Below are 25,237 nucleotides of genomic sequence, written 5' to 3'. Positions count from 1 at the left end.
ACATAATCTCCTCAGATGTAAAAATTGTCCAGTGGGTATGTTGTTCCTTAAATGTTTGGGATGAAAGCTGTCATATTGAAGTAAATTGTTCCTATCGGTGAGTTTACGGTAGATAGATGTCTGGAAACTGCCTTGATGCAAAGTAATATTGATATCAAGAAAGGATACCTGATGACAATCCTTAGTCATTGTGAACTGAAGGTTTGGATCACAACTGTTAAGCCAATCACAAAATGCCAACAGATCGGACACTGTGCCAATCCATACAGCGAACACATCATCAATATATCTCCTCCAGAACAAAAAATATTGCCAAAAATCAGATGGATATAGAAACCGTTGTTCAAATTGAGACACATAGAAACATAGAAATAGACGGCAGATAAGGGCCACGGCCCATCTAGTCTGCCCACCCTAATGACCCACCCCTACCTTTCTCTGTGAAGAGAACCCACGTGACGATCCCATTTTGTCTTAAAATCGGGCACGCTGCTGGCCTCAATCACCTGAAGTGGAAGACCATTCCAGCGATCTACCACTCTCTCGGTGAAAAAGTATTTTCTGGTGTCACCGTGCAGCTTCCCTCCTCTGATTTTCCACGGATGCCCTCTTGTAGCCGTGGGACCTTTGAAAAAGAAGATATCTTCTTCCACCTTGATGCGGCCCGTGAGATATTTGAACGTCTCGATCATGTCTCCCCTCTCTCTGCATTCCTCGAGTGAGTATAGCCGCAACTTATCCAGCCGTTCCTCGTATGGGAGGTCCTTGAGTCCAGAGACCATCTGGGTGGCCATTCGCTGGACCGACTCCAGTCTCAGCACATCTTTGCGGTAATGAGGCCTCCAGAATTGTACACAGTATTCCAGATGGGGTCTCACCATGGATCTATACAATGGCATAATGACTTCAGGCTTATGATTGACGAAACCCCTACGTATACACCCTATGATTTGTCTAGCCTTAGATGAAGCCTGCTCCACTTGATTGGCAGTCTTCATGTCTTCACTGATGATCACCCCTAAGTCCCGTTCTGCTACAGTCCTTGCTAGGATCTCGCCATTAAGGGTGTAATCGCCATTAAGGGTGTAATACAGGCATGCTATGGAGGGGACCATTTTTGACCCCATAGCAGTGCCTTTGATCTGTTTATAAAAGTCCTGGTCGAATTGAAAATAATTCATGCTAAGTGCCACATGTGCTATATCCACCAGAAACTGAATTCTGGTTTCAGATAAGTCTTGAGATTGTAATTCTGTTCGGATAACTTCAATAGCTTCGCGTTGAGGAATGTTGGTATACAACGCAGTTATGTCAAAGGTGAGTAAGATGGCATCCTTGGGTATGTTCTGAAATGATGACAGAAACTGAATCATGCTGGTAGAGTCCAAAACGTAAGAGGGAGCCAAAGGAACCCTTTCTTTAAGAAAAAAATCTACAAAAGCTGATAGGGGTTCAAGAAGGGATCCAATACCGGATACAATTGGTCTACCTGGAGGGTTAGACAAAGATTTATGAATCTTTGGAACAAAATAGATGACAGGTATCCGTGGATGTTTACAACTCAAAAATCTGAATTCCCTGTCCGTAATAACTCTCATTTCTAAAGCTTGTACCAGTAAATGAGAGATAATGTCAAGTATGGATTGCGTGGGGTCCTGCTGTAAAGGCTCATAGTATACAGAGTCACTAAGCTGGCGATGTGCTTCCATGACATAATCATGAGAATCTTGAATGACTACACCCCCTCCCTTATCAGCAGGATGTATCACTATACTTGTATCGGTAGCTAAAGATTGTACTGCTAGATGTTGTTGTCTGGTTAAGTTAAACCGGGTAGGGGAAGGAGCCCTCTCTAAACTACCAATGTCCCGCAATATCAAATCTTCAAACGTTTGAATGTGTGGGTCAACTCTGCCCGGAGGGCACCAGGTGGATTTGACATGTAAAGAATGTGTGTTCTCACACAGTGGGTCTGAGACAACTTCATCGGTATAGAAAAACTTCTTAAGTTTACAGGACCTAATAAATTTAAACAGAGCCACTCTTGTGTCAAAGGCATAATAATGACTGGTAGGGACGAAAGAAAGGCCCTTGTTCAATACTGATGCCTCTACGGGAGAGAGAGTGCGATGTGAGAGGTTAAAGATATTGGATGTTAAGGTTGCGCTCTTGTGGGTTTGGACCTCACTGGTCTTTTGTTGGGTGGTTTGGAACCCCCCTGAAAATGGACATTATGGGATTGGTTTTGGGCAGAACCCTGCCTTGTTTTGCGATCATCTTCTGATGACTCTGAAAACGACTGTGTGTAAGTTACATATCTCTGAGCTAAGTTAAAGTATAGCGGGTCCTTCTCACATGTTGGTTCAATTGACCTGAGTCAGTCTTTTCAAGTATAACTAAGCTTCTTTTCTGACTCCTTTTGTTACACTGTCCCTGTTCTATTGGAAACACAATAACCAAAGTGAGGCATACTGGTCTATAGTTTCACGCTTCATCTATGACCACTTTTGTGAATTGGCACCACATCCACTCTACTTCAATCCCCAGGAACCACTCCCGTCAGAACCTCTCTGAGCTCCCTCAATATCCTGGGATGGTCCAATCACTTTATCCATTTTCAATTTTTCAAGTTGTTCATAAACACTTTCTTCTGTGAGCAGTGCAGTTTCATTCTCATGCTTTTATTTTCAAACTGGAAAATCCAAGATGGCCACAGCAATAGTGATTTTAGCGCCATAAATAGCCTATGGGAGTTACACTAGGGGTTAAAAAAAAAAAGTGTTTTTAGAATTTTAGGGGTAGGGGTCCCTATCTCTAGTTCCAGCACCCCCCATCAGACTCATTAAATATACCATTTTGCAACTCTTCATTTAACCAATCCATTGTGGCCATTAAGAAAAAAGATGGAAAATTTGGAACAAATGAGGTAGACAAGCCTCTAGCTTACAACAGGACTTAAATTTAATTAGCAGCCTTTCTACCTCTTCATAGGTTGCTACCTTAAAAATATTCCAGATTCTACTCATAGGAATTACTCTAATAAGGGAAATGATGATCACGGTATGATCTCTTTTCTTAATTTTGCCAACTTTTGATTTAAAATAATTAGCTAAATCATTGGTTGATGGTAAATTTAAATTAATATCTGTAATTAAATCATCAACTTTAGTTAAATAGTTTATTGTGAAAAATAATCTTTTATTATCTATATGCTTTAATCCAGTGATTCCCAACCCTGTCCTGGAGGAACACCAGGCCAATCGGGTTTTCAGGCTAGCCCTAATGAATATGCATGAGAGAGATTTGCATATGATGGAAGTGATAGGCATGCAAATTTGCTTCATGCATATTCATTAGGGCTAGCCTGAAAACCCAATTGGCCTGGTGTTCCTCCAGGACAGGGTTGGGAACCACTGCTTTAATCCAATGTAATTTGAATAATAATTTGTCTTAGCTAATATTAACTTTATCTGACTCTTCCTGAAGTTGACTATCCATCCCAGGTCCTGAAGGAGTTAGACCACTCTTGAAACTGCCCATTCTCCTTTCTCCTTGGACGGGGCTCTGATTGGCCAATCGTCCAAGTATGGGTGCAACTGGATCCCAGCATTGCAGAGGTGCGCTGCTACAACCATCATGACCTTGGTAAAAGGTGAGAGGAGCCATTGCTAGGGGAGTGCAGAGAACTGGAAATCCTGCTCCAAGACATCAAACCGCAAATACCTCCTGTGGGCCACAAAAATGGGAATGAGGAGATAGACTTCCATCAAATCAAGGGAGGCAAGAAATTCTCCTAGTGCCACTTCCGCTATGACTGATCAAACGGTCTCCATATGGAATTGCTGCATTGATTGGCTTGATGTCCAGAATTGGCATCCAGTCATCTGAGTCTTTCTTTGGCACAATGAAGTTAATTGAGTATATGCCCGAGCCCGATTCTTCGTCCAGGACTGGCTCTATGGCACAAAGATCCAGTAGCCTTTGCACTGTTGCCTGGACTCTGAGGGCTCTCTCCAGCCGGTCAGCCTGCCAGAGAATCTACAAAAAGGACCAGAGGGGAAGCACAGAACTCGATTTTGCAATCTTCTCAAACAACTTCTAGGACCCAACAGTCTGCACCAATCTGAGCCCAGAACGACCAATAGGCCGACAGCCTGCCACCATCTTCGAGAGCCTTGAAAATTCCCAAATCCCAGACCCCGAGCTATCCGGGATCTGCTGTCCCAGTATGGCAATTTTTATGTTCTTATGTAAGTCACTTATGAATCTTATATCAAGTTCCATCCTAAGGCAGTCCTCTGCAGTCATCCTAATTCCTTGCTGAATGTGGCCAACACTCCTCATCTCAATGAAAACATTAATTTCCTGCTTACATTTTACTTTAGACACACAATAATTCATAACAGAAGTCCTTATATACCCTGGACTGTAAAAAGCTCTTGCCTACTATTTAAACAAAATCTACACAGTTGCTTGTCTCCTTTGCTCCCAACCAACTTGGCATTCCAGTTGCAAAATGGACCCTAGAAAATTGGCCAGCTACCTGTATCCATTTGTCATGAGCAGACTACAGCAGCTCCTCTATCTACTTTAGTTCAGTCAAATTTCATCAACTTGGAAGCTCTCCGACCACCATAGCTATTTTATTTGGATGTTGCTCACACCTTTTTCAGTAGTAGCTCAAGGTGAATTACATCTCAATACATTTGAAACCTGCTTCACTGCAGAGCATCAGCACAACATCTACTTGATCTTTGCCTACCAGTTAGGGCAGTGGGTTGAGAACAAGGGGACCTGGGCTCAATTCCTACTGCTGCTCCTTTTGATCCTGGGCAAGTTGCTTAACCCTAGATTCCCCCAGGTAGAAAACTTAGATTGTGAGCCCACTAGAGACAGAAAAGCACCTGTAAATAATGTAATCTGCTTTAGTTGTACCACAGAGGGCAGTATAATCAAATACATTGTCCTTACATTATTGCCTAAACCAATCAGTCACAAACAGTACTTTTGGTCAAGCGATACTAGGCAACCTATGAATGAATGTGCAACTCTGGAAGGGCTGTGGCTCACTGGTTAAGAAAGGTTGTGGCTCACTGGTTGAGCTGCTGCCGCTACACCCAAAGGTTGTGAGATCAAATCCCAGTGTTGCTTCTCATGACCCTGGGCAATTCACTTAATCCTCCAGTGCCCACCACTTTGAATGTCAGCTTTCAAAGTGACAAAAAGGCAGTATACAAGTCCCCATTCCCTTATATGATGGGCCCTACAGCAGAGTGATGTGCCGATTATATTCCGCTTGTTGACAGAGAGCTAAATCTGCTTACCTGATATTAGTACCTGCAATAAATGTTTTCCCCACTGAGAGCAGGATTAATCAAGCACACAATTTTTCAGAGCTGCAATCCACAATCTACAAAACTAACAGAAGAACAGAGAATCTGCTGCATAAGGGAGGGAACGCTAACCTAGTTCCGAGACAGCTATTCCATCCCAGGGCTGATGCCAGATTAATCTTGCCATCTATGAAAAACACCTATTATAGTTAAGCAACTTAAATCTTTACCACAGCCAAAATCATGTTTTGTTGTAGTTTCGCCAAAATGAGAGAGGCCCCTTGTTCTGATTTTCTTATTCTTTTATAGTACACAAATATCTACAAGCAGAATTTCTGGCTTTCATCATCTACTGTACAACTGTTAATTTATAGCATGGTCTCATCCAGATAGTGCTTGCTGACAGCATCGTAGCAGAAAAGGCCCAATTTTTCTTACTAATCTGTTCAGGCCCTGGAAAAAGAGTGATCTTATATTTTAGTCTCCTCTATCAATTCCAAAACATTTTTAAAGAATGACTGGAGAGTACACTTTCCATGCGTAAATTTCCAAGCTGTAAAATGCTGCATACATTGCTCCAGGTACATTCTGAGTCTAGAATGAGAAAGCAAACCACACTACTTACCCAGACACTGGGGTCAGCGTTGAGTCATCCAAAACTGCTGTAAAAATCAACAGTAAAACCAATCATAAAAATGGCAACTAAGTAAGTTCCTAACTTGAAATATAAAGGCAAAGGGGGCCACTTACTCTTTAGGGCAGTATATACAGCATGTTTATCTTAGCTCCTTGATTGGTTCTCTTTTTAATCTGTAAAAGGTCATCAGAACCAGAGGTTCCAAAATGTGGCCTGCAGAATGATTTTTTTATTTGCTATTTTTTCACACATAGTGAGCTCTAGAGGCCACATCAGGTGCCACTATCCACCAAAATCCTCCACCTCTCCCTTCATCTCAGGGTAAAGGCTCATGAGTGTGCCCATCACCCATACACAGGAAAGAAGCCAAGAGAAGAGTACTGGACAGTGGGTCAGTAGCATGCAAGTACAGTGGTAGAGTGCTTTCCTCAGGCAGCTTAGGAATGATCCTCTGCTTCTCACCCTAGTAAAAACACAGAGAGAATGAGCGGCTGACTGTCTGGACACAAATGGAAGTGTCAACAAGACAAGAAGCCTGGGTTAGAGGTTTGTTGGTAGGCGCATCCGAAGCGATGGCCAAGATGGATTATTATCATATGATGAATACTACCACAGAAGAAGGGAAAAAAAATGCTAACAGTAGGGCGAGGAGAGAAGAATTCAGAAGGTTTGAGAATTAGGGGAAACTGTAAGAAGGCAGGAAAGAGAAGAGTCAAGTAAGTGAGAGAGAAGATGAGAGAGATGCAGAAAGAGGAAAAGGAAAACAGCAAGGTGGAGCAGGTTTGTCAACCTCCAGGTGCTAAAGTATCAGTAATAATACTCAAGGAGTTGGGTTTTTTTACCCTGCACCTTCCCCTTTCTCAATCAATCTTAATGTTCTGATGGTTTAAAATATTCTATGTGGTGCTCCAGTGAAATTTTATAAAACTGTGCAATGCAAAATTTCATTTTTCTTTGGTCTGCTCTGTGGAGTAGAGGAAGTCAATGAAACCAGATTTACAAAGAAAAAAGTTCCACAGGCTAGCAAGAAGAGAAAGTGTTGTTGTCTTCTACACTCTATGGCTCTCCAAACATGTTAGCTGTGTGGTTCCTAGAGTCCTAGATCTCCTGCTCCCTATTCTCTACCCTCTTCTTCCCTCCTCCCTTCCCATACTCCCCTTGCTCTCCCTCGCCTTCTCTCTCTATGTCTTCTCACCTGTCTCTTCTACAAATTACCTGTCATTTTATTGTGAATGTCAATTGTAACCCGTTCTGAGCTTCCAGGAGAATGGGATAGAAATATAAATAAATACAATGTGGTTCATACAGAACCATGCAGAAAGAAAGCTGCTATGTTGCACTGGTTGGGGGGGGGAGAGAAAGCACAGTTATCCGTGGACGGGTGATGTAATTCACAGAGCCCGGTACAGTGTTAAAAGTGAAATTTCACTAAGTTTTAAGAAACTTCACAACTGCCTGCACCACACATGCAAGAGTGCCTTCCCGCCTGACATAGGTCATGGTACCTCAGTTCCGTACGCAAACTAAAAAGCCAAGCAGGGAAGGTGGGAGGGATGTGAGAATATCTGCCTGCTGCCCCGGATAACACCTGTCATGGTAAGTAACTGTGCTTTATCCTAGGACAAGCAGGCAGTATATTCTTGCATGTGGGACTCCTTAGCTTACTGAAATGGGATGGAGAGAGAGTTGGCCTTTTGGAAGAAAATAAGTTCTGTAATACGTTTGGCCGAAACGACCATCTCATCTTGAATAGGATTCAAGACAGGAGTGAGATGTGAACATGTGAATTGAGATCGAGTAGCTGCTTTGCAAATTTCATCAATAGGAGTGGAATGCAAGAAAGCTATTGATGCTGCCATAGCGTGGACTTTGTGTGGTGTCACATGTCCTTTGAGCTGCAGCCCAGCCTGAGCATAGCAGAAAGAGATACATGCTACTAGTCATGTAGAAACAGTTCATTTGGTTACAGATTTGCCCAATTTGTTAGGATCAAAGGAGATGAACAGTTGAGGTGAAGTCCTGTGTGGTTTAGTTTGTTATATATAGTAAGCCAATTCATGTTCACAGTCCAACATGTAAAGAGCTGTCTCTACAGGATGAGCATGAGGCTTTGGGAAGAAGACTGATAGCACAATGGAAAGATTGGGATGAAGTTCCATGGCCACTCTAGGGAGGAATTTAGGATGAATGCAGAGAACCACCTTGTCAAGATGGAATACTGTGAATGATGGGTCCGACACCAATGCTTGGAGTTCACTCATTCAATGAGCAGAGGTAAGAGAAATCAAGAAGACCACTTTCCAAGTGAGAAACTTGAGATGAGTAGAAGCCATTGGCTCAAATGGTGGTTTCATCAAAGTGGCTAAGACTACATTAAGATCCCAGACAACCAGAGGAGGGTTGAGTGGAGGTTTGGAATTAAAAAGTCCTTTCATAAATCTGTAAACAAGAGGATGAGAGGCCAGAGATTTAATGTTAACAGGAACGTGGAAAGCACTGATAGCACTGAGGAAAACCCTGACCAAAGTAGTTTTCAATCCAGAATTGGAAAGAAGGAGAAGATAATCTAATACTGATGACAGGAGATGAAGCATCTTGGTGGTGGAGAGTACACCACATATGGAAACGTGTCCACTTCTGTTGATAACAGTGCTGAGTAGCAATAACAGCTTGTACTCATCAGAGAGATGAGGATCTGTTGAAGTCAAGTCAAGAGGTACCAAGCTTTGAGGTGTAGTGATTTCAGATTGGGATTCAAAAGAGACATTTGACTCTGAGTGAGCAGAGATGGAAAGATTTGCAAGGGAATTGGATACTTGGAACTCAGCTGAAGTAGAAAGGAGTACCAAGGTTGTCTGGGCCACCAAGGAGCTATCAGTATCATGGTGGCTGATTCCGTCTTGAGTATGACTTGCGGCGGAAAAATGAAACCCAATGATGAGAAACTAGAAAAAGCCCGCCGAGAAAATAACACGAAGGCTGAAGGCCCAAGTAACGAAAAGGAAAAATTGGGTTCTTTTAGTTTTTATCTTAAGAGTAACAAAAGTGAAGAAAAAATGGCCAAAGGCCACTTGTCAGAAAACACTACAGGTTGAAGGCAAAGCAGACTGGACGAAGTCCAGAAAAAAGCACTTCTTCGGTCCACGGAAAATGAAGAACTGAGGTACAGCAAGTCTACGTCGGGCAGGAAGGCACTCGTGTATGCGCGGTGCAGGCAGTCACGAAGTTTCTTAAAACTTAAAGTGACAGTTCACTTTTAATACTGTCCGTACCAGGCTCTGTGGATGATGTCATCCACATGTGAGAATTTGTTGCCTGCTTGTTCAAGGATAACACTACTACTAATCATTTCTATAGTGCTACTAGACATACCCAGCATTGTACATCAAAACATAGAAGAGACAGTCCCTGCTCAAAAGAGCTTACAATCTAGTTAAGACAGAAACTGGACAAGAAGGTGAATCGATACACTGTGCTCAGGTGGGGGAATTAAAAAAGGAATGATAAGACAGATATTGGTGCTTAGAAAGTAATTTGGAGTTTGGAATTGAAAGCATCTTCAAAGAAGTGGGCTTTGAGTCTGGATTTGAACACTGCCAGAGATGGAGCTTGACGTTCCAAGTCAAGCAGTTTGCTCATGGTATACGGTGCAACAAAGTAGAAGGAATGGAGTCTGGAGTTGGCCGTAGAGGAGAAGGGTTTAGATAAGAGAGACTTATCCAATGAGCTGAGTGCCCAGTATGGGAGGGGGGGTAGTGATGAGATAGGAGAGATACTGAGGAGCTACAAAGTGAATACACTTGTATGTCAGTAAGAGAAGTTTGAACTCTATGTGGAAATGGATAGAAAGCCAATGAAATGACTTGAGGAGAGGGGTAATAACAACAATGATGGAATATGAGGCATGCAGCACAGATCTGAACAGACTGAAGGGGAGAGAGATGGTTTAGTGGTAAACCAGTGAGAAGCAGATTGCAGTAGTCTAGACAAGAAGTGATGAAGATGCGTAAGGAGTTGAACAGCATTGCAGGCTTTATCCTATCCTAAGAAGACCTTGAATGCTTGAGTGTTTGGAATGCCACTGGTAGATTACACCAAAGTGTACATGTTTAGCTATTATCAAAGTATGTTAAATTTCTGATATTTTTCACAATACTGATATTGAAGATTAATTTAATAAAATACTGCTAGAATTTTTTGCATAAAATGTCTTATCATCATTATTTGATGACAGGAAAATTGTTTTCTATTCTTTTGAAGTTGTAACACTGTATTATTGAGGTTTTAAGGAATCCGATCCCACTTGTTACAATAAGCAAGCTTATCGATCCCACCTGGGACTTCAGGGACTGCTTAGGTATGTCCATAAGGTTCAGCATACCATTCTATTGCACTATAAAAAGAGATTAGGTTCTTACCTTGATAATATATTTTCTAGTAGATAGGAATGGTATGCTAACCCCCCCCCCCAACCGATAATTTCTGATGCGCTTGTTTCTGCCTTATGCTTCATGGTCCTCTCCATAGTTAAGACTTCACTGCCAGTCAGACTATGGGTTCAGAATCAGTTTGTAAATGGAATCTGAAGAGATAATTGAGCTCCACAAATATTCAGGCTGTTACTTTCATTTGATGTGTTTTCCTGTTCAATGGTAATATTTATACATTTATACATTGTAGTTTCATTATTGACTGTCATAATGTTATATGAGCAGATCAGAACTTTCGTTTCAGGGAGCTCCCCATGTCTCTTCTTCTCCTGTCTTTTACCTAGAGCTCTTGCATGTTTTGGAACAAACTGAAGGGGGCAGCAGATTCCTGGCAGAAGGAGATTTCAAAGCTGTGATTGACATCTTTCTGCAGTATGCAACCAAGAATGAACAGAGTTCCCTAAGGTTCAGCATACCATTTCTATTGCACTGGAAGAAAGAGTTATGAGGGTATGTACTGGAGGAAGGCCGAGAGCTATGGGGAAGGGACAAGAATTGAGAGAGATGGCAAGAGAACTTGGGGGCTTTGCTGGGGAACCGGGAGAGAAAGAAAAATGAGAAGGGAAGAGGTTTATCCCATGAAAAGGGGAACATAAGAATAGCCTTACTGGGTTAGTATCTGGCAAAAACCCAAAGAGTAGCAGCATTCTATGCCACTGATCCAGGGAAAGCAGTGGCTTACCCCATGTCTGTCTCACCAGCAGATTATTAACCGCTTTTACCACATCCTCTGGCAAAGCATTCCAGAGCTTATTTATTCTCTGAGTGAAAAAATATTTCCTCTTATTAGTTTTAAAAGTATTACTCTGTTAACTTCATCAAGTGTCCCCAAGTCTTTATAAATCTTGATGCAGTAAAATATCGATCCACTTATACCCGTTCTACTCCACTCAAGATGTTGCAGACTTCAATCTTATTTCCCCTCAGCCGTCTCTTTTCCAAGCTGAAGAGCCCTTACCTCTTTAGTCTTTCCTCATACGAGAGGAGTTTCATCCCCTTTATCATTTTAGTCGCTCTTCTTTGAACATTTTCTAGTACCGCTATATCTTTTTTGAGATAAGGAGACCAGAACTGAATGCAATACTCAAGGTGAGGTCGCACCATGGAGTACTACAGAGGCAGTATAACATTCTTAGTCTTGTATACCATCCCTTTTCTAATAATTCCTAGCATCTTGTTTGCTTTATTGGCCGCTGCCGCACACTGGATGGAAGGTTTCAGCATACTGTCCATGATGACACCCAGATCTTTTTCTTGAGCGCTGACCCCCCCCCACCCCCCCCCACCCCCCCACCCCCCAAGGTGGACCCTAGCATCCAGTAACTATGATTTGGATTATTCTTCCCAATGTGCATTTTTTTATAATTGTTTCCACTATTTTGCCCAGCACTGAGGTCAGGCTTACCGGTCTATAATTCCCCAGATAGCCCCTGGAACCCTTTTTAAAAATCAGCGTAACATTGGCCATCCTCCAATCTTCAGGTACTACAGATGATTTTAGCAAAAGATTATATATCACTAACAGCAGATCAGCAATTTCATATTTGAGTTCTTAACAGTACCCTGGGATGTATACCATCCGGTCCAGGTGATTTATCACTCTTTAACCTGTCTATTTGGCTTAGTACATCTTCCAGGTTCACCAAGATTTCTTTCAATTCTTCTACCTCATCACCCTTTAAAACCATTTCTGGTTTAGGTAGATTTCTTACACCATCTTCCGTATAGACTGAAGCAAAGAATTCATTCAGTCTCTCTGCTATGGCCTTATCCTCCCTGAGCACACTTTTTACTCCTTGATCATCCAACGGTCCCACAGATTCCCTCACAGGTTTTCTGGCTTTTGATGCAACTACAAATATTGTTACTATAAGTTTTTGCCTCTTTGGCAAATTGTTCTTCATATTCTTGTTTAGCTTTCTTTATCAATGCTTTGCATTTAACTTGCCAGTGCTTATAGAGAATACTGGGAACTGAACCCACTAGGAATCAGAAGGAGAGAGATAAAGTTTAGGGATGGGCTTTAAGATAGCTGAGAAATGAGGCTGCTGGAAGGAGATGGGTGTGTGAAACCTCAGCAAAGAGAAAGCTTGGGGAGAACACTGAGAAGCAATGCCTATATGATGGGGGAATTCAACAACAACAAAAATTACGGGAGAAAGATCAAGATGGCGTCGGGAGCGGACGCCTGAGCGAGCTCTCCGCTCGTTCGTATCTGAATCTGAGTTGTTGTCTCTTCTCTGGCGGTGACATGGGGAAGAGAAAATGAGTTTCCCGCGTTGTCCCTCCGGCAGCTGAACCCCTTCAACGGTTGATTCAGACTTCGATAACGAGCGCTTTTGCTCGCATGGGTGAGGCGACCCCAGCTACTTCGGGAGGGAACCCGGATTTTTCGGCAGACCTCAGCGCAGAGAGTCTGACTACTCTAAGTCCGGACCAGAGGCTGGTTCCTCCCCAACCCGGAAGTGCACAAGTGCAGGGACTGCCTGGAAACCGACAGCCCCGAGAGGGAGAGAGTGATTCCAGCATCGGAGGGACATCCCTATCAAGCCTTTCTTTTGAAGGAGGAGACGGAAACCACCAAGAATCCCCCTGCATTTTAGAAGAAGAGGTGAGAGGTGCCTCGGGAGGGAATACTATCTGTTTTGGGGAGATGAAGAAACCAGATAAGATAGATATGGAAGCGCTATGGCAGACCATATCAGTCATGGATTCCAATCTCAAATTGACTTTATCTACAATTAAGACAGATTATGGAACTGTTTTCTCCAAGGTGGAACAACAAGGGGTGCTTCTAACTAATGTTACTGAAAGGTTGGAGAAACAGGAAAATAATTTGAGTGAAGTAAAAAAGATTCAAGTAGAATTGGTTAAGGAAAGATCTTATGTTTCCCGCAAGATGGAAAATTTCGAAAACCAACTGAGGAAAAATAATTTAAGATTTCTGAATTTTCCTAAATGTCCTATTATTTCACCAGTTGAGATGGCTAGGAAATATTTCCGAGAGACCTAAGCCATCCCATCAGAAAATTTACCTCCAATTGTTAGAGCTTACTATTTGAATTTAAGGACAACACAAGGGGAATCCACACCTACAGAAACCCCAGTGGATAAAGCTGAGGACTTAAATTTGTCTTCATTTCTGGAAAATTCCCTTGAGGTTGTCACTCAAAGAACTACCATGTTGTTGACTTTAGCCTTGGAGAGTGACAGGGAATTTATTCTTCGTATGTATTTTCGACATATAAATGATAAGTTTTTGGGTTCTAATGTACGAGTTTTTCCAGATTTAGCTCAGAGGACCCAGAGACGTAGGAAGGAGTTTTTGTCCTTGAGGTCAAGGACCCTGGCTCTGGGGGCTACTTTTCTTGTTAAATTTCCTGCAAAGTGTTATGTATCTTTACAAGATAAAAATTTTCTTTTTTTTTTGAGCCCAAACAACTTTTGGAATTTATTGAATCAAAGGAGAAAATGGTAACCATGCCTAGTAATGTATGACCTACCAGCTGGCTGTAATTGGGGAAGCTAATGCCGTGACCTTGATTAGTTGATTTGTGATTATATTTAGATGTTTATTTCCTTTCTTGACCTTTTAATTGTGGTTTCAAATTGTGGACTAAATAAGATATTATATTTTCTTTATAAATTTTGTTGAATATTGTTATTGGATCTTTTGCATTGTAAAAAGTAATGCTTGTATTAAAATGGAAAATCTCATAAATAAATAATAAAAAAAAAAAACAACAAAAATTACAAATAGATTACAGTTTTGCAAAATAAAAGAAAAAACCCTCCCACAACAACTTTATGCAAAATTCCCACAGGAGTATTTTCTACTAAATCTAAACACACGACAGCATATTTCATACTCATAATAATCTGGAAGCAAATTTTCAAACTGATTCCTATTAATGTCAACACTTAGGGCTCCTTTTATTAAGCTGCGCTAGCGGTTTTAGTGCGCGCTAGACGCTAACGCCACCATTGAGTTGGCGTTAGTTTTTGGCGTGTAGCATGGGGTTAGCGCGCTCTAATCTGCAGTGCGTGCTAAAACCACTAGTGCAGCTTAGTAAAAGGAGCCCTTAATTAAACTAGGATTTTGAAAAAAAGTGGTTTTCCTTACCTTTTACCTTTTTTATTTCTTGACTTTCTGAATCTACCACTTTTCTTTTGAGGACATGAGAGGATGATGTACTTAACAGAGGGCCTGGTGCTGGCTGTTTGGCATCTTTTAACTCTGATACTTTCTGAAAAATAAATATAATTAATCTCCAGGTATTTCTCCCACTGAAGGCATTTGTCTAAAATTTATATACATCAAGGCAATTTATTTTGGAGCACTTCACTCCAGAAATACTGAAATCTGACAGCATCTTTTTTCCACATGCAATGTGCTATCAGTACCAAAGAAAAGAAATTGCATTGTGACACAAGAAGGCAAAGCTGTGCACAGTGGGGTGGGTGGGTTTATTTTAAAAGGCTGTATGAATTAGAGATTGCTGAACTAAATATTTTTGGTTTCTAAGATCTCCAGGCGGGAGGGGGAAGGTCTCAGGAGGGTTGGAATAGTTTTCTTAGTCCAGAGATGTTAGGGATAGAGTAGAGGGATAGAGTAGAAGGAATGTTTGAGGGTGAGGTTCGAGTGGGATTAAGATTAGGCCTATAGCCCTCTTAAATTGTGACTAAGATAATTGCCATGGTTCTGGGTTTTCATCTAGAAAATATCTTAACAAAAATAATACATCCTGATCAAACAGGGTTTATAAAGGGGAGGATCATTTTAGATAATGTGAGGTGGGTTGTCAATATATTTCAATAGCTAAGATGTCAAAAAGGCATAAGGGCTGTGTCTGGCATTGGATATCGAGAAAACCCTTAACGGGAGTGTGAGGCGCAGTGGTTAAAGCTACATCCTGAGCACCCTGAGGTTGTGGGTTCAAACCCATGCTGCTCCCTGTGACCCTGGGCAAGTCATTTAATCCCCCCATTGCCCCAGGTACATTAGATAGATTGTGAGCACGCAGGGACTGACATGGAAAAATGCGTGAGTACCTGAATAAATTCATGTAAACCGTTCTGAGCTCCCCTGGGAGAACGGTATAGAAAATTGAATAAATAAATAAATAATAAATGAACAGAGTCGAGTGGGATGTAGGAGTGTGGGCATTCAAGTTCATTTTACAGAATGGATTTAGGCTTTGTATTTGAAGCCAAGATTTAGTACTGTGGTAAACAGAGTACAATCAGAGGAATTTTGGTTATACAGAGGAACCAGAAAGGGGTGCCCTCATTTTCCTATGCTATTTGCCTTGGAGGTTGAGCTTCTAGCCGTGAACATCCAATTGAACGCGAGGATAGTTCCTGTGTGGCTTGGGATAAGGGAGCACAAAATTGTGTTGTATTTATTTATTGTGTTTGTTTGTTTTCTATCACGTTCTCCCCAAAGAGCTCAGAACGGGTTACAGGTTAAACATACATAATATACAGTTAACAGGTTAGGAATTGTCATAATTACAGTACAAGTTTACAATACAAGTTTTATCCTAACATGATACATACTAGAGGTCTAATACTAATAAACATAATATACAGTTGAATTTGTCATAGTTACAGTGCAAGTTTTATCCTAACGAGGTACATACCGGGATCTGGTAAAAATATACATTTCTTTGTAATCCATCGGTCATGGGCAGGGGAGTTAGGTGAAGAGGTATGTTTTTATTGCTTTCCTAAAGTTGAGGAATCCTTCAAGGGATCTTATCTGGGGGGGGGCAGTTTGATTCCAGTGGCTCTGTATGAAGTGGGAGTGGAACGTCGTTTGGCGGTTTGCAGTTGAAGAGCACAACCAGGGAACATTTTGAAGTATATTTCATCCTGGAAGCAGAGAGGTATGTATGGAGGAAGCTTGGCTGTCATGAGCCCGGCGCCATGTCATGCAAGGATATGAACGCTAGCATCAGGCCCTTGAAGACACGTTTGGCTTTGGGCAGCCAATAAGCCAACAATAGAGCTTGGCAGACAGGATCTTGGGCATGAAGGTTTTTTAGAAGTCCAATTGCAGCATTTTGTACACACTGGAGATGTTGTAAGTTCTTTGCTGTGAGACCACTGAATAGCGCATTGCAGTAATCCATGCGGGAGAATACTAAGGCATAGAGTGGTTGGGTGAAGTCAGACTCTGAAAAGTAGTTACTTATTTTTTGGAGTTGTCGCAGGTAGTAAAATGAGGAAGATACCACCTAAGAGATATGTTTTAGAGAATGGAATGAAGAGAAAATTTGTCTCCGTCTCCACCCCATCCCCGCAAACCATTTGATCTCATCCACACAAACCTCAAATAGTTTTATACTGAACTTATTTTATTAAAGTATAAAAAGAAACAATATTCTGTACAATTGTCATTTTATAAATCAAAGTTCTAGCTGCTGAACTAGAGAACGAGATCTTCAGCTTGCAGGGCTTTGTTTATAAATGTTTATCAACACAACTAATATACTACATTATCCAAAAGCAAAAAAAAGAAAATAAATAGAAATTTTTTGCCTGCCTTCTCTCTGCCTCTTCCGTATTCTCTGTTACTGTGCCTCTCCCTCCACCCACTCCCACCCCAATTGGTCTGGCACCCATCTTCTTGCGCAGTTTTGTAAAAGTAGGGGGTTAGTTTAACTACAGCAGGATAATAGTTTATACTCAGGTATTCTGATAAGCAACTTTACTAACTCTTAAATTTCACCCAGAAAGTAAATCACATGCAGTACAGCTATAATTAGTAAACATACCAAAATAGTACAAAAAAATGAAATTGTTACACATTTTTAAATTCTCACCTCTTTATGCTGTTTGCCAAGGATATGTGTTGGCCATAATAATTCACTCTTAATAGCGATGTTGCACAGTGCACAGGAAAGATGCCCCAAACTATTATATGTACAAAAACTAGAATTAAGGAGCTATCACAATTATTAAAAACTTAGAGAACCTATATTTCAAAACTACAGGGACCAGGCTATGGAACGGAGATTAAAATCGGGAGCTCAGTAAAGAAAGCTGAAATAAAACATCATGGGGGCACCAAAAGGAGAGGTATGCACATACTCCCCGTCTCTGTAATGCTCCTGGCACAGAGCCCTAAAGCATTCCACTAGTCATTTCAACATCCTCAGAGTGTATTCTATTATCCACCCTTTAGTTTAGCATAATCACCACCTTTCTGATATAGACCATACTAGCTAATGCAGGAGTTGTTAACCAGTGGTGCCAGAGTCTTGAAATCTGAAGCATTACTGAGATCTTCTAGACAGAGTTTTAAGATAGTTATTAGAAGTACAGCTGTATACTATTTTAATTTTAGTGCACATTAACATTAGAACTATTAGCAGTTAACAGCAACTTATGTAGCTGTCAGTAATCACTAGTGGATGCATTGTTTAGTAAGAGAGGGTGCAAGGGTTTCATTGATCAATTAAAAGGGTGCAGGAAACAAAAAAAAAAGATTAAGGACCCTTGGACTAGTGTGTTAAGCAGCCTTATTTGATATGTTAATTTATTATTCCCATTTTATACCAATAGGCTTCTTAGCAGTTAGCACATCCTAGTAAAAGGACCCCTTCATAATACGTGGTACCATAAATTTGTCGGCCTGCTGCGGATTGGCCACGGGTCGTGCACGATCGGGCAGGTTAGTGAATCTAGACCTTAGACTGTGAGACTTAAAAATGATAATTAATCATAGCTGAGATAAATGGTTGTTTACCAAATGCAAATGGCCTCTATTAGATTCTTTTGTTAACAGTTAATCATCAATGTACTAACTGCTTGTCTTTGTTACTATTCTTTTTATCCATAAGCATATGAAAACCAACATTAATGTTATATTGTTTAAACTGTATGAACACAAACAAACAAAGCCTTACAGTAAAATTCTGACAAAAAAACAACAGAATAAAACCACTTTGGTTTTCGTCTTATGGACCAGGACGCAGGAAACAAAGTTTAAACACTGTACCAGGAGGCAAAAGTCAGAATAGGTCATAAAAGGATATTTTGCATAGGGAGAATCCACGCGCTTCCTGCTTCGCCGCTTCTCCTCGCGCATCAGCCGCCGCAACTCCTCCTGCTTCACAATTTTCTTACCGTCCGACGCCATACTTCACCACTTCCCACAAACCTGGACCGACATCAATCGACAACTTCCGGCATACTTCCGGAAACAAGAAAGAGTGCAGTGCTGAAGCCAGGCGCGCGAGTGACGTCACTTCCGCAAGCAGAACCAGTCTGGCGCGTGAGGGAGGGCGTGGCAACCTGTGGTGTGAGGTTCTCGGGCCTTTGGGCGTTATAATTACTGTAGTTGGGTTTTCAAGCTATCCGCAATAACTATGCTGAGAAGGTGTGTTTCTTTTGTTTATAGATTGCTGTAGAATAATAACTTAAGCAGGGCTGTTCCTTATGATTTTTTCATAATTCTGTCAGACTTCTCTTGATGAGGTCTTGCCGCTTCTGCTGGATCAAGTGACCAGTGTAAAGAACTTAAGTTCTAGTACAGATAAATTTCTCTTTGGTAGTCAATCCCCTCTCGGGAGAATTCATGTAGGGAGCCTCATTAGTATTCTTTTGCTCTGCCTGCCATCCTGTCCTCCAATTCCTAGGATTACCAGATTTTCGGGAATGAAATCCAGACCCATGGCCCGCCCCATTCTGCCCAAATCACACCCCATTCCACCTCCAGCCCCGTCCCCTCAACCTGGTCACTTGTCAGGAGAGCATCTGCACATGCACTGGTGTGATGCAACAATGACATCAACACATTGCATGCGCAGATGCCATCCCAAAGTCGTTTCTACCTGGAAAGCTTTTCAAAACCCAAAGTGCCATGTTTTGAAAAGCCAGTCGGATCCCTAGACATATCCTCGAAAAGGAGGGGATGTCTGGGGAAATCCGAACTTCTGGTAACCCTACCAATTCCTCAGTTGTCTCTCTACAAGCGAGATGATGAGAGCCAGTCTTTTCTGATCTTGTATTTCAATTATTGTTTTGTTTGGACAGTTTGTGAGGCCAGGATACCTTGGATTCATGCCAAGTTTGCGGTGGATGGCTATCTGAGGATCGTCAGTGTTACATGTGCTGCACGCACATAAGGAGGGATGGGAGCCACTGGTTTAGCCTCCTCTGGTCCCTCGGGTGGTGTTAATGCCAGGCAGGTCTGAGGGCCCAGACAAAGGTCCATATTTGAACCGGGGAGCAGCCCAAGTGTGTCCCCGGTGAAGCGCAGCTGTGACAGCAGCAAAACTTTAGGAGCTTTTTGAGCATCTGCAGGGGTTGTCTGGACATCCTAGTCAGGGTTTTCCCCCTAAATTCATCAAAATGTTTGACGCTTACATAATTAACATGGGGCACATGGAACCCTCGGGGATCAGAGCCCTGCTGGCACCACAGATTGCTGGATGCTGGATATTATACAGGAAGGGCACAAGCTCAAGTTCTTTCGCCCTCTCCCAGACCTTTTTCTAGACTGCCTGGGAGGCCAGGAAAGAGCAGCCAAAATCAGAGCAACAGCTGGATATGGAGGCCATAGAGACCATACCAGAGGAAGACTCGAGCTCTGGCAGATACTTGATATACTTCATAGTGCCAAAGAGAGGCTCAGAAGACTGGAGACCAATTCTGGACCTCAAAGCAAGAATGCAACTCTCAAGATTCCACATTTTCTAATGGAGATGATGAGGTCGGTGATTGCATCAGCGGTGCCGGGCAAATTTCTTGCCTACTTGGATTTGACTGAGGCATATCTGCACATTCCCATTTTTCCAGAGTACAGGAAGTATTTGCGATTCCATATGCTGGAGCAACACTTCCAGTTCGTGGCACCATGGACCTTCAAGGGGTGGTTGTTGCAGCACACCTGCGCAGAACGGGCATGCAAATCCATCCATATCTGGATGATTTGCTAATAAGAGCCCAGTCCGAATCCAAAGGCAGATAAGCGGTTCAAAAAGTGATTCACCTGCTGCAGAAGCTGGGCTGGGTGGTCAACTTTCAGAAAAGCCTCCTGGAGTTGAAGCAGATTTTAGAGTATCTGAGAGTCTGCAGAGAAAAGCTTCTGCATCAGATATAGGAGTTTTGGAGCAAGTCTGCTCCGATGGCTTGGCATTATTTGCAGGTACTGGGATCAATGGTTGTGATCATGGATGTAGTCCCCTGGGCAAGGGCACATTTGCATCCACTCTAGGATGTGCTCCTTTCCCAATGGTGCCCACAGAGGGATGTACCAATAGCTGCCTTGGACAGCAGAAGCTCATTGCATTCTAGCCTGATAGTTGGAACCCCAGTCTCTCACCAGAAGAGTTCTCCTTTGCATCTCTTCATGGGTGACTCTGATGACAAATGTAAGCCTATATGGCTGAAGGGCACATTGCAAGAGCCATCCAGTTCAGGGATGCTGTTCTCCTTCCCAGAGGAAGTGGTCGATCAACTGCTTGGAATTTCGAGACATCTGCCTGGCGCTTTAGTTTGGGAGCACATTACAGAACAAAGCAGTACAAGTTTTCTCGGACAATGCAATGGTGGTAGCCTATGTCAATCATCAGGGGGATGCCAAAAGCATTGTTTGTTTATTTATTTTATTTATTTAAAACATTTATGTTCCACTTTTAGCCAAAGTGGCTCACAATTCAACATACATAATCTTTAAAACACACAAGTCTCATAGTTCTTCCAGCAAACAAGAGTAAAAACAATAAAAGAGGTAACTTACTAGACATTTTATCATACACTGTCTCAACAGCATTGCTCTACACTTGGAAGCCCAGAAGTTGTTTCAATGGGTGGAGGCCCAGCTTCTGGCACTCTTGGCAGCGCATGTGGCAGAAGTGAATAGACAATGTGCGAGTGGATTTTCTCAGCCTGGATCCCAGGGAATGGTCACTGACTTAGGATGCCTTTACCTGCATTGTGAATTGGTGGAGTACCCAACATTCGATCTGATGGCAACAAGAAGGCGGTTTGGTTCTTCAGTCGAAGACAAGCCAGGAAGCAAAGGTCTGGACACCTCGGTACAACCTGACCAAAGGCAGGTCTTCTGCACATGAGTGAGGAGAGTAGCCAAGGCAACAGTGGCATGCAGACCTAGTCCATCTGCAAAGGGATCAAAGTCTCAAACTTCCTTGTCATCTCCAGCTGCTCATACAGGGTCCAGTTGCCCTGCAGGATCCAGAATGCTTTGGTCTTACGGCATGGCTCTTGGGCGCATAGTACTAGCATGTAAAGGTTGTTCGGCTGAATAGGTCTTCACCCTTCTAAGATGTGGGAAGAAGATGACTATATCAGCATATACGAAAGTATGGAAGTGCTTCTAAACTTAGTGTACACAGGAGTGAGGACCCAAGCCCAGCACCAATCTCTTTGGTAATCGCTTTCCTGCAGGAAAGTCTGGAAAAGACCTAATGATTGGCTCCCTGAAAGTTCAGATTGTGGGACTCTCCTGTTTTGGTCCTAGGATTAGTAAGAGCGCCATAGCTGCACATCCAGATGTGGCCAGATTTTTGAAGGTTATGTTATGCCTCTGTCTTCTAGTATGACAGCCTTTTCCAACGTGAAATCTTAAGCTGGTCCTCTGGGCACTAGTGAGAGCACCCTATGAACTTCTAGATCAAGCTTCCCTGATGGACCTCATCATCAAGACAGCATTTTTGGTAATGATTACGTCTGACTGACAAGTGTCGGACCTTCAGGCATTGTCCTGCAGAGATCCATTTCTCAGAATTTCTGATTCAGGCGTGATCTTACACACAGCTCCATCTTTCTTACCGAAAGTAGTTTCCAGCTTTCACATCAATCAAGTCCACTTACCTACCTTCACTCCTTCGAGATAGAGAAAGAGCACAGACTTCTACAGCAGTATCTAGAGATTACGAACAAATTTCAATTGTCGGATCATCTGTTCGTATTGGCTGGGTTTAGCTGGTTCTCCCAACTCCTCCATGGGCCCAGCCGCTGTAATTTAGTCTTCGGACAGCAGTGAGTTGAGCCTAATGTGGCTGGCCTGCCCCAGAAGCCGCCTCTCTGCAGGTCCCGCGGGAACAGGAAGTCACTGCAGAAAGGCGGCTTCTGGGACAAGCCTGTGGCTGCAGGGTCGCCTCATTGTTACTACTAGCTGCCCAAAGATAAAATTACAGTGACTTGGCCTGGGGAAGGAGGGAGGTAGGGGAGTTGGGGGCTAGAGAGGATGTGAGGAGAAGCAGCATTGGAGGAGTGAAGGGTTCTTAAATTTGACAGGGGCAGGGCGACCCACAGTGCCCAAGGAGTTAGAGCCTAAATACAGTGCAAACAGATCATCTGTTTCAAACTTTATTTGCCACTGCTGCCCATCCCACAAGTAATCAAATCTCAAGCCTGTTACTTTTCTTGTGTCTGATCTCCCACTTCAAGTTTCAAATAACCCTCTTATCTTCCCATAAGTATTTACTTTATGATGCTTACGAGCCAATAACTTGCTATGAAACATTCCTAATCTTCCTTAAACTCAACTCCTTTCTTGATGGGGTTTCTCTATGATTCCATCTGTTTTTGATGAGATTCATTATTCCCTTCAAAATACCCCCACATCCCTGGTGAAAAAGATGCGCCCCAAGAGAGGCCGCTCACCGTTTAAAATGCTTGATTTTTTTTCCTTCCATGTTCTCAGGTAAGTTGCCCACTCAGAGGTGCCTGGTTTCCCAGACCATGCTGGGCTGATGTCCCAGCTCTTCTTCCTCCTCCTGCACGTGAGCAACTGACCACGGCTAAAAGAGCATGTGTGCGAAGCCTATTGAGGAGACGGAATCCTGCGGGCTAGAGCCGATGGCGAGCAATCCCACCATAGCCCGGGCGACTGCTTTCTGTAATCCTTTTGGTAGCACCAGGGCTGGTTGCCCCTGTAGCAGCTGTTGCTTTTCTTTCTTCGTCCTTCCAGCGGTTTGCCAGAAGGACAGACGATTCTGCTGTCTTGGCTGCGCAGACATGGGCAAACTTTGGCCACCTCTGATGCCGCAGGCCAGATTAAAAAACTAAACAGGCTGTAGTTTGCCCATGTCAGCTAGAGCCTAGGTGGAGGCTGAACCCTGTATGAAATTTTGGAGAGAGCTATGGAACTAGTGCTTATTCTGGGAGGATGGGATTGTTAAAAGGGAATAGGAATTTAAAAATGGTGGAAAGACGGGTCTGCTATAGGCTTAGGGAAAGAACTGGCAGCAAATGCAAGAACTTTGCATGATGGTGTGGAGGTGGGAGTACTGCCTCTAAGAGTATTTGTAATCCCTGATACCACCAAGTGATCTCAGCAAATCACATCCCATAATGTATGTTGCAGAAATCCAGGGCTAGTACAGAATCTCCCTCCTAGGTAACTCTGCAGCTCTAACAATTAAGCATCTTCATTTGAGGCCTAGGCCTGTTCACCCAAAAAGTATTACTGCCACCTGGCCCACAGATAGGCTCTGCATTTTCCCTGCTACTTCAGGGGAAGTGAAATGTTTGGTGTGGGTTAGGCGATAAGAGTGTGAAAAGAAGTAAATCAGGGTGTAAGGGGACAGGGAAATCCCATTAGGAGGGCCCACAACTAAATATTTGCCTAGGGCCCAATACTGTTAATCTGGACCTGAAGACAGCCCCCCCCCCCCCAACTACACCCATTCTGGTAAGTTCTATGTAAAGCAGACATAAAGATAGTTTGTAAAGGAGCTTGCATAGAGGGAAGAAAATCAAGAAGCCTGTGAAGGCATTGGTTGGATCTTTAGATCTGAGGGGTAAAAGGGGCACTCAAACAGGACAAGGCAATGGCATAAAAACTACATGAATTCTTTGCTTTAGTGTTTACTGATGAGGATGCTGGAGAGATCCTGTACCAGACATGGTATTTAATGGTAGGACTCAGAAGAACGGAAACAAATTATGGTGAGATATGTCACAGGCAAATTAACAAAAAAAGAGTAACAATTTGGGACCTTAGCATGAGACTAGTTACAGATACATTTATGTTTAGTCATCAATTTGATATACCACTCAAGCTCACTGGATCCAAGCAGTTTACAAAATTACAAATTAAAAACATTTTTAAAAGATCAAGAACTCCTTTTAATATGCAGCCGGTATGCTGCTATGGGTACTATAGGGCCCTGGCAATTCTATATTTATTTATTGAGATTTACTAATCACCTTGCAGAAGATATTCACCTAAGGTGGTGTACAGCAAGTTCAATTAGGCCTAAAATTTACAACTTTGCTAACAATAGAAAAGTGACCAAATAGAAGCATAAATACAATCAATGAAGAAAACTTGGAGATGGCACATTGAATTCTAGTTGGTTAGGACTAACATGATACATTATCATAAGTATAAACTTTAAGACTGTAGAACAATCATTTAGAAATATGATAAAATGTAATATTACAAATGATACAATTATAGGAAGCATGGAAGAACATTCATATAATATGCTGTTTATATAATACAAATGAGACATTTTAATATGCATACATTAAAATGTTTCGATAATAGAGATGATGCTAACCTTTATACATTACAGCAAAACATCTTAATAGCAGCCAAATAGGCAAATGCAGTCGAGAAGAACAAAGTCATTGGGATAAATAGATGGGAAGCTAAAGTGGTTTAAGTTATAGGGTATACAGCAAGCTCTGATGTCTTTGTAGTGTGTTTTATCTTACAGTGATTATAGCTTGTTCTAAATCAAGTCTACAACTCTACATCAAGTCTGCTTTACTAGTGTTGAAATTTGACCTGC

General features: G+C 42.3%; 1 protein-coding gene across 2 annotated transcripts in view; it reads right to left on the bottom strand.

Annotated features, from left to right (window-relative positions):
* The window catches only part of ZNF830 (zinc finger protein 830), a 50,574-nt gene extending 31,907 nt beyond the window's left edge, over window positions 1–18,667 (bottom strand). The window contains exons 1-4 of one of the 2 annotated variants that reach the window (XM_033930648.1): window positions 18,503–18,667; window positions 17,288–17,387; window positions 14,584–14,707; window positions 5,959–5,992 (exon numbers count right to left, since the gene is read on the bottom strand). In XM_033930648.1, coding sequence (XP_033786539.1) covers window positions 5,959–5,992; window positions 14,584–14,707; window positions 17,288–17,387; window positions 18,503–18,606 — 362 coding nt within the window. In that variant the 5' untranslated portion in view covers window positions 18,607–18,667. Of the gene's footprint in view, window positions 1–5,958; window positions 5,996–14,583; window positions 14,708–17,287; window positions 17,388–18,502 lie in introns of both variants that reach the window. The other variant, XM_033930647.1, reaches the window with a different exon arrangement.
* Window positions 18,668–25,237: the final 6,570 nt, after the last annotated feature.

This window comes from Geotrypetes seraphini, chromosome 2, assembly GCF_902459505.1.
Source record: "Geotrypetes seraphini chromosome 2, aGeoSer1.1, whole genome shotgun sequence".
In the NCBI taxonomy this organism is placed as follows: Eukaryota; Metazoa; Chordata; class Amphibia; order Gymnophiona; family Dermophiidae; genus Geotrypetes; species Geotrypetes seraphini.
This window is presented reverse-complemented; position numbering and strand designations above follow the sequence as displayed.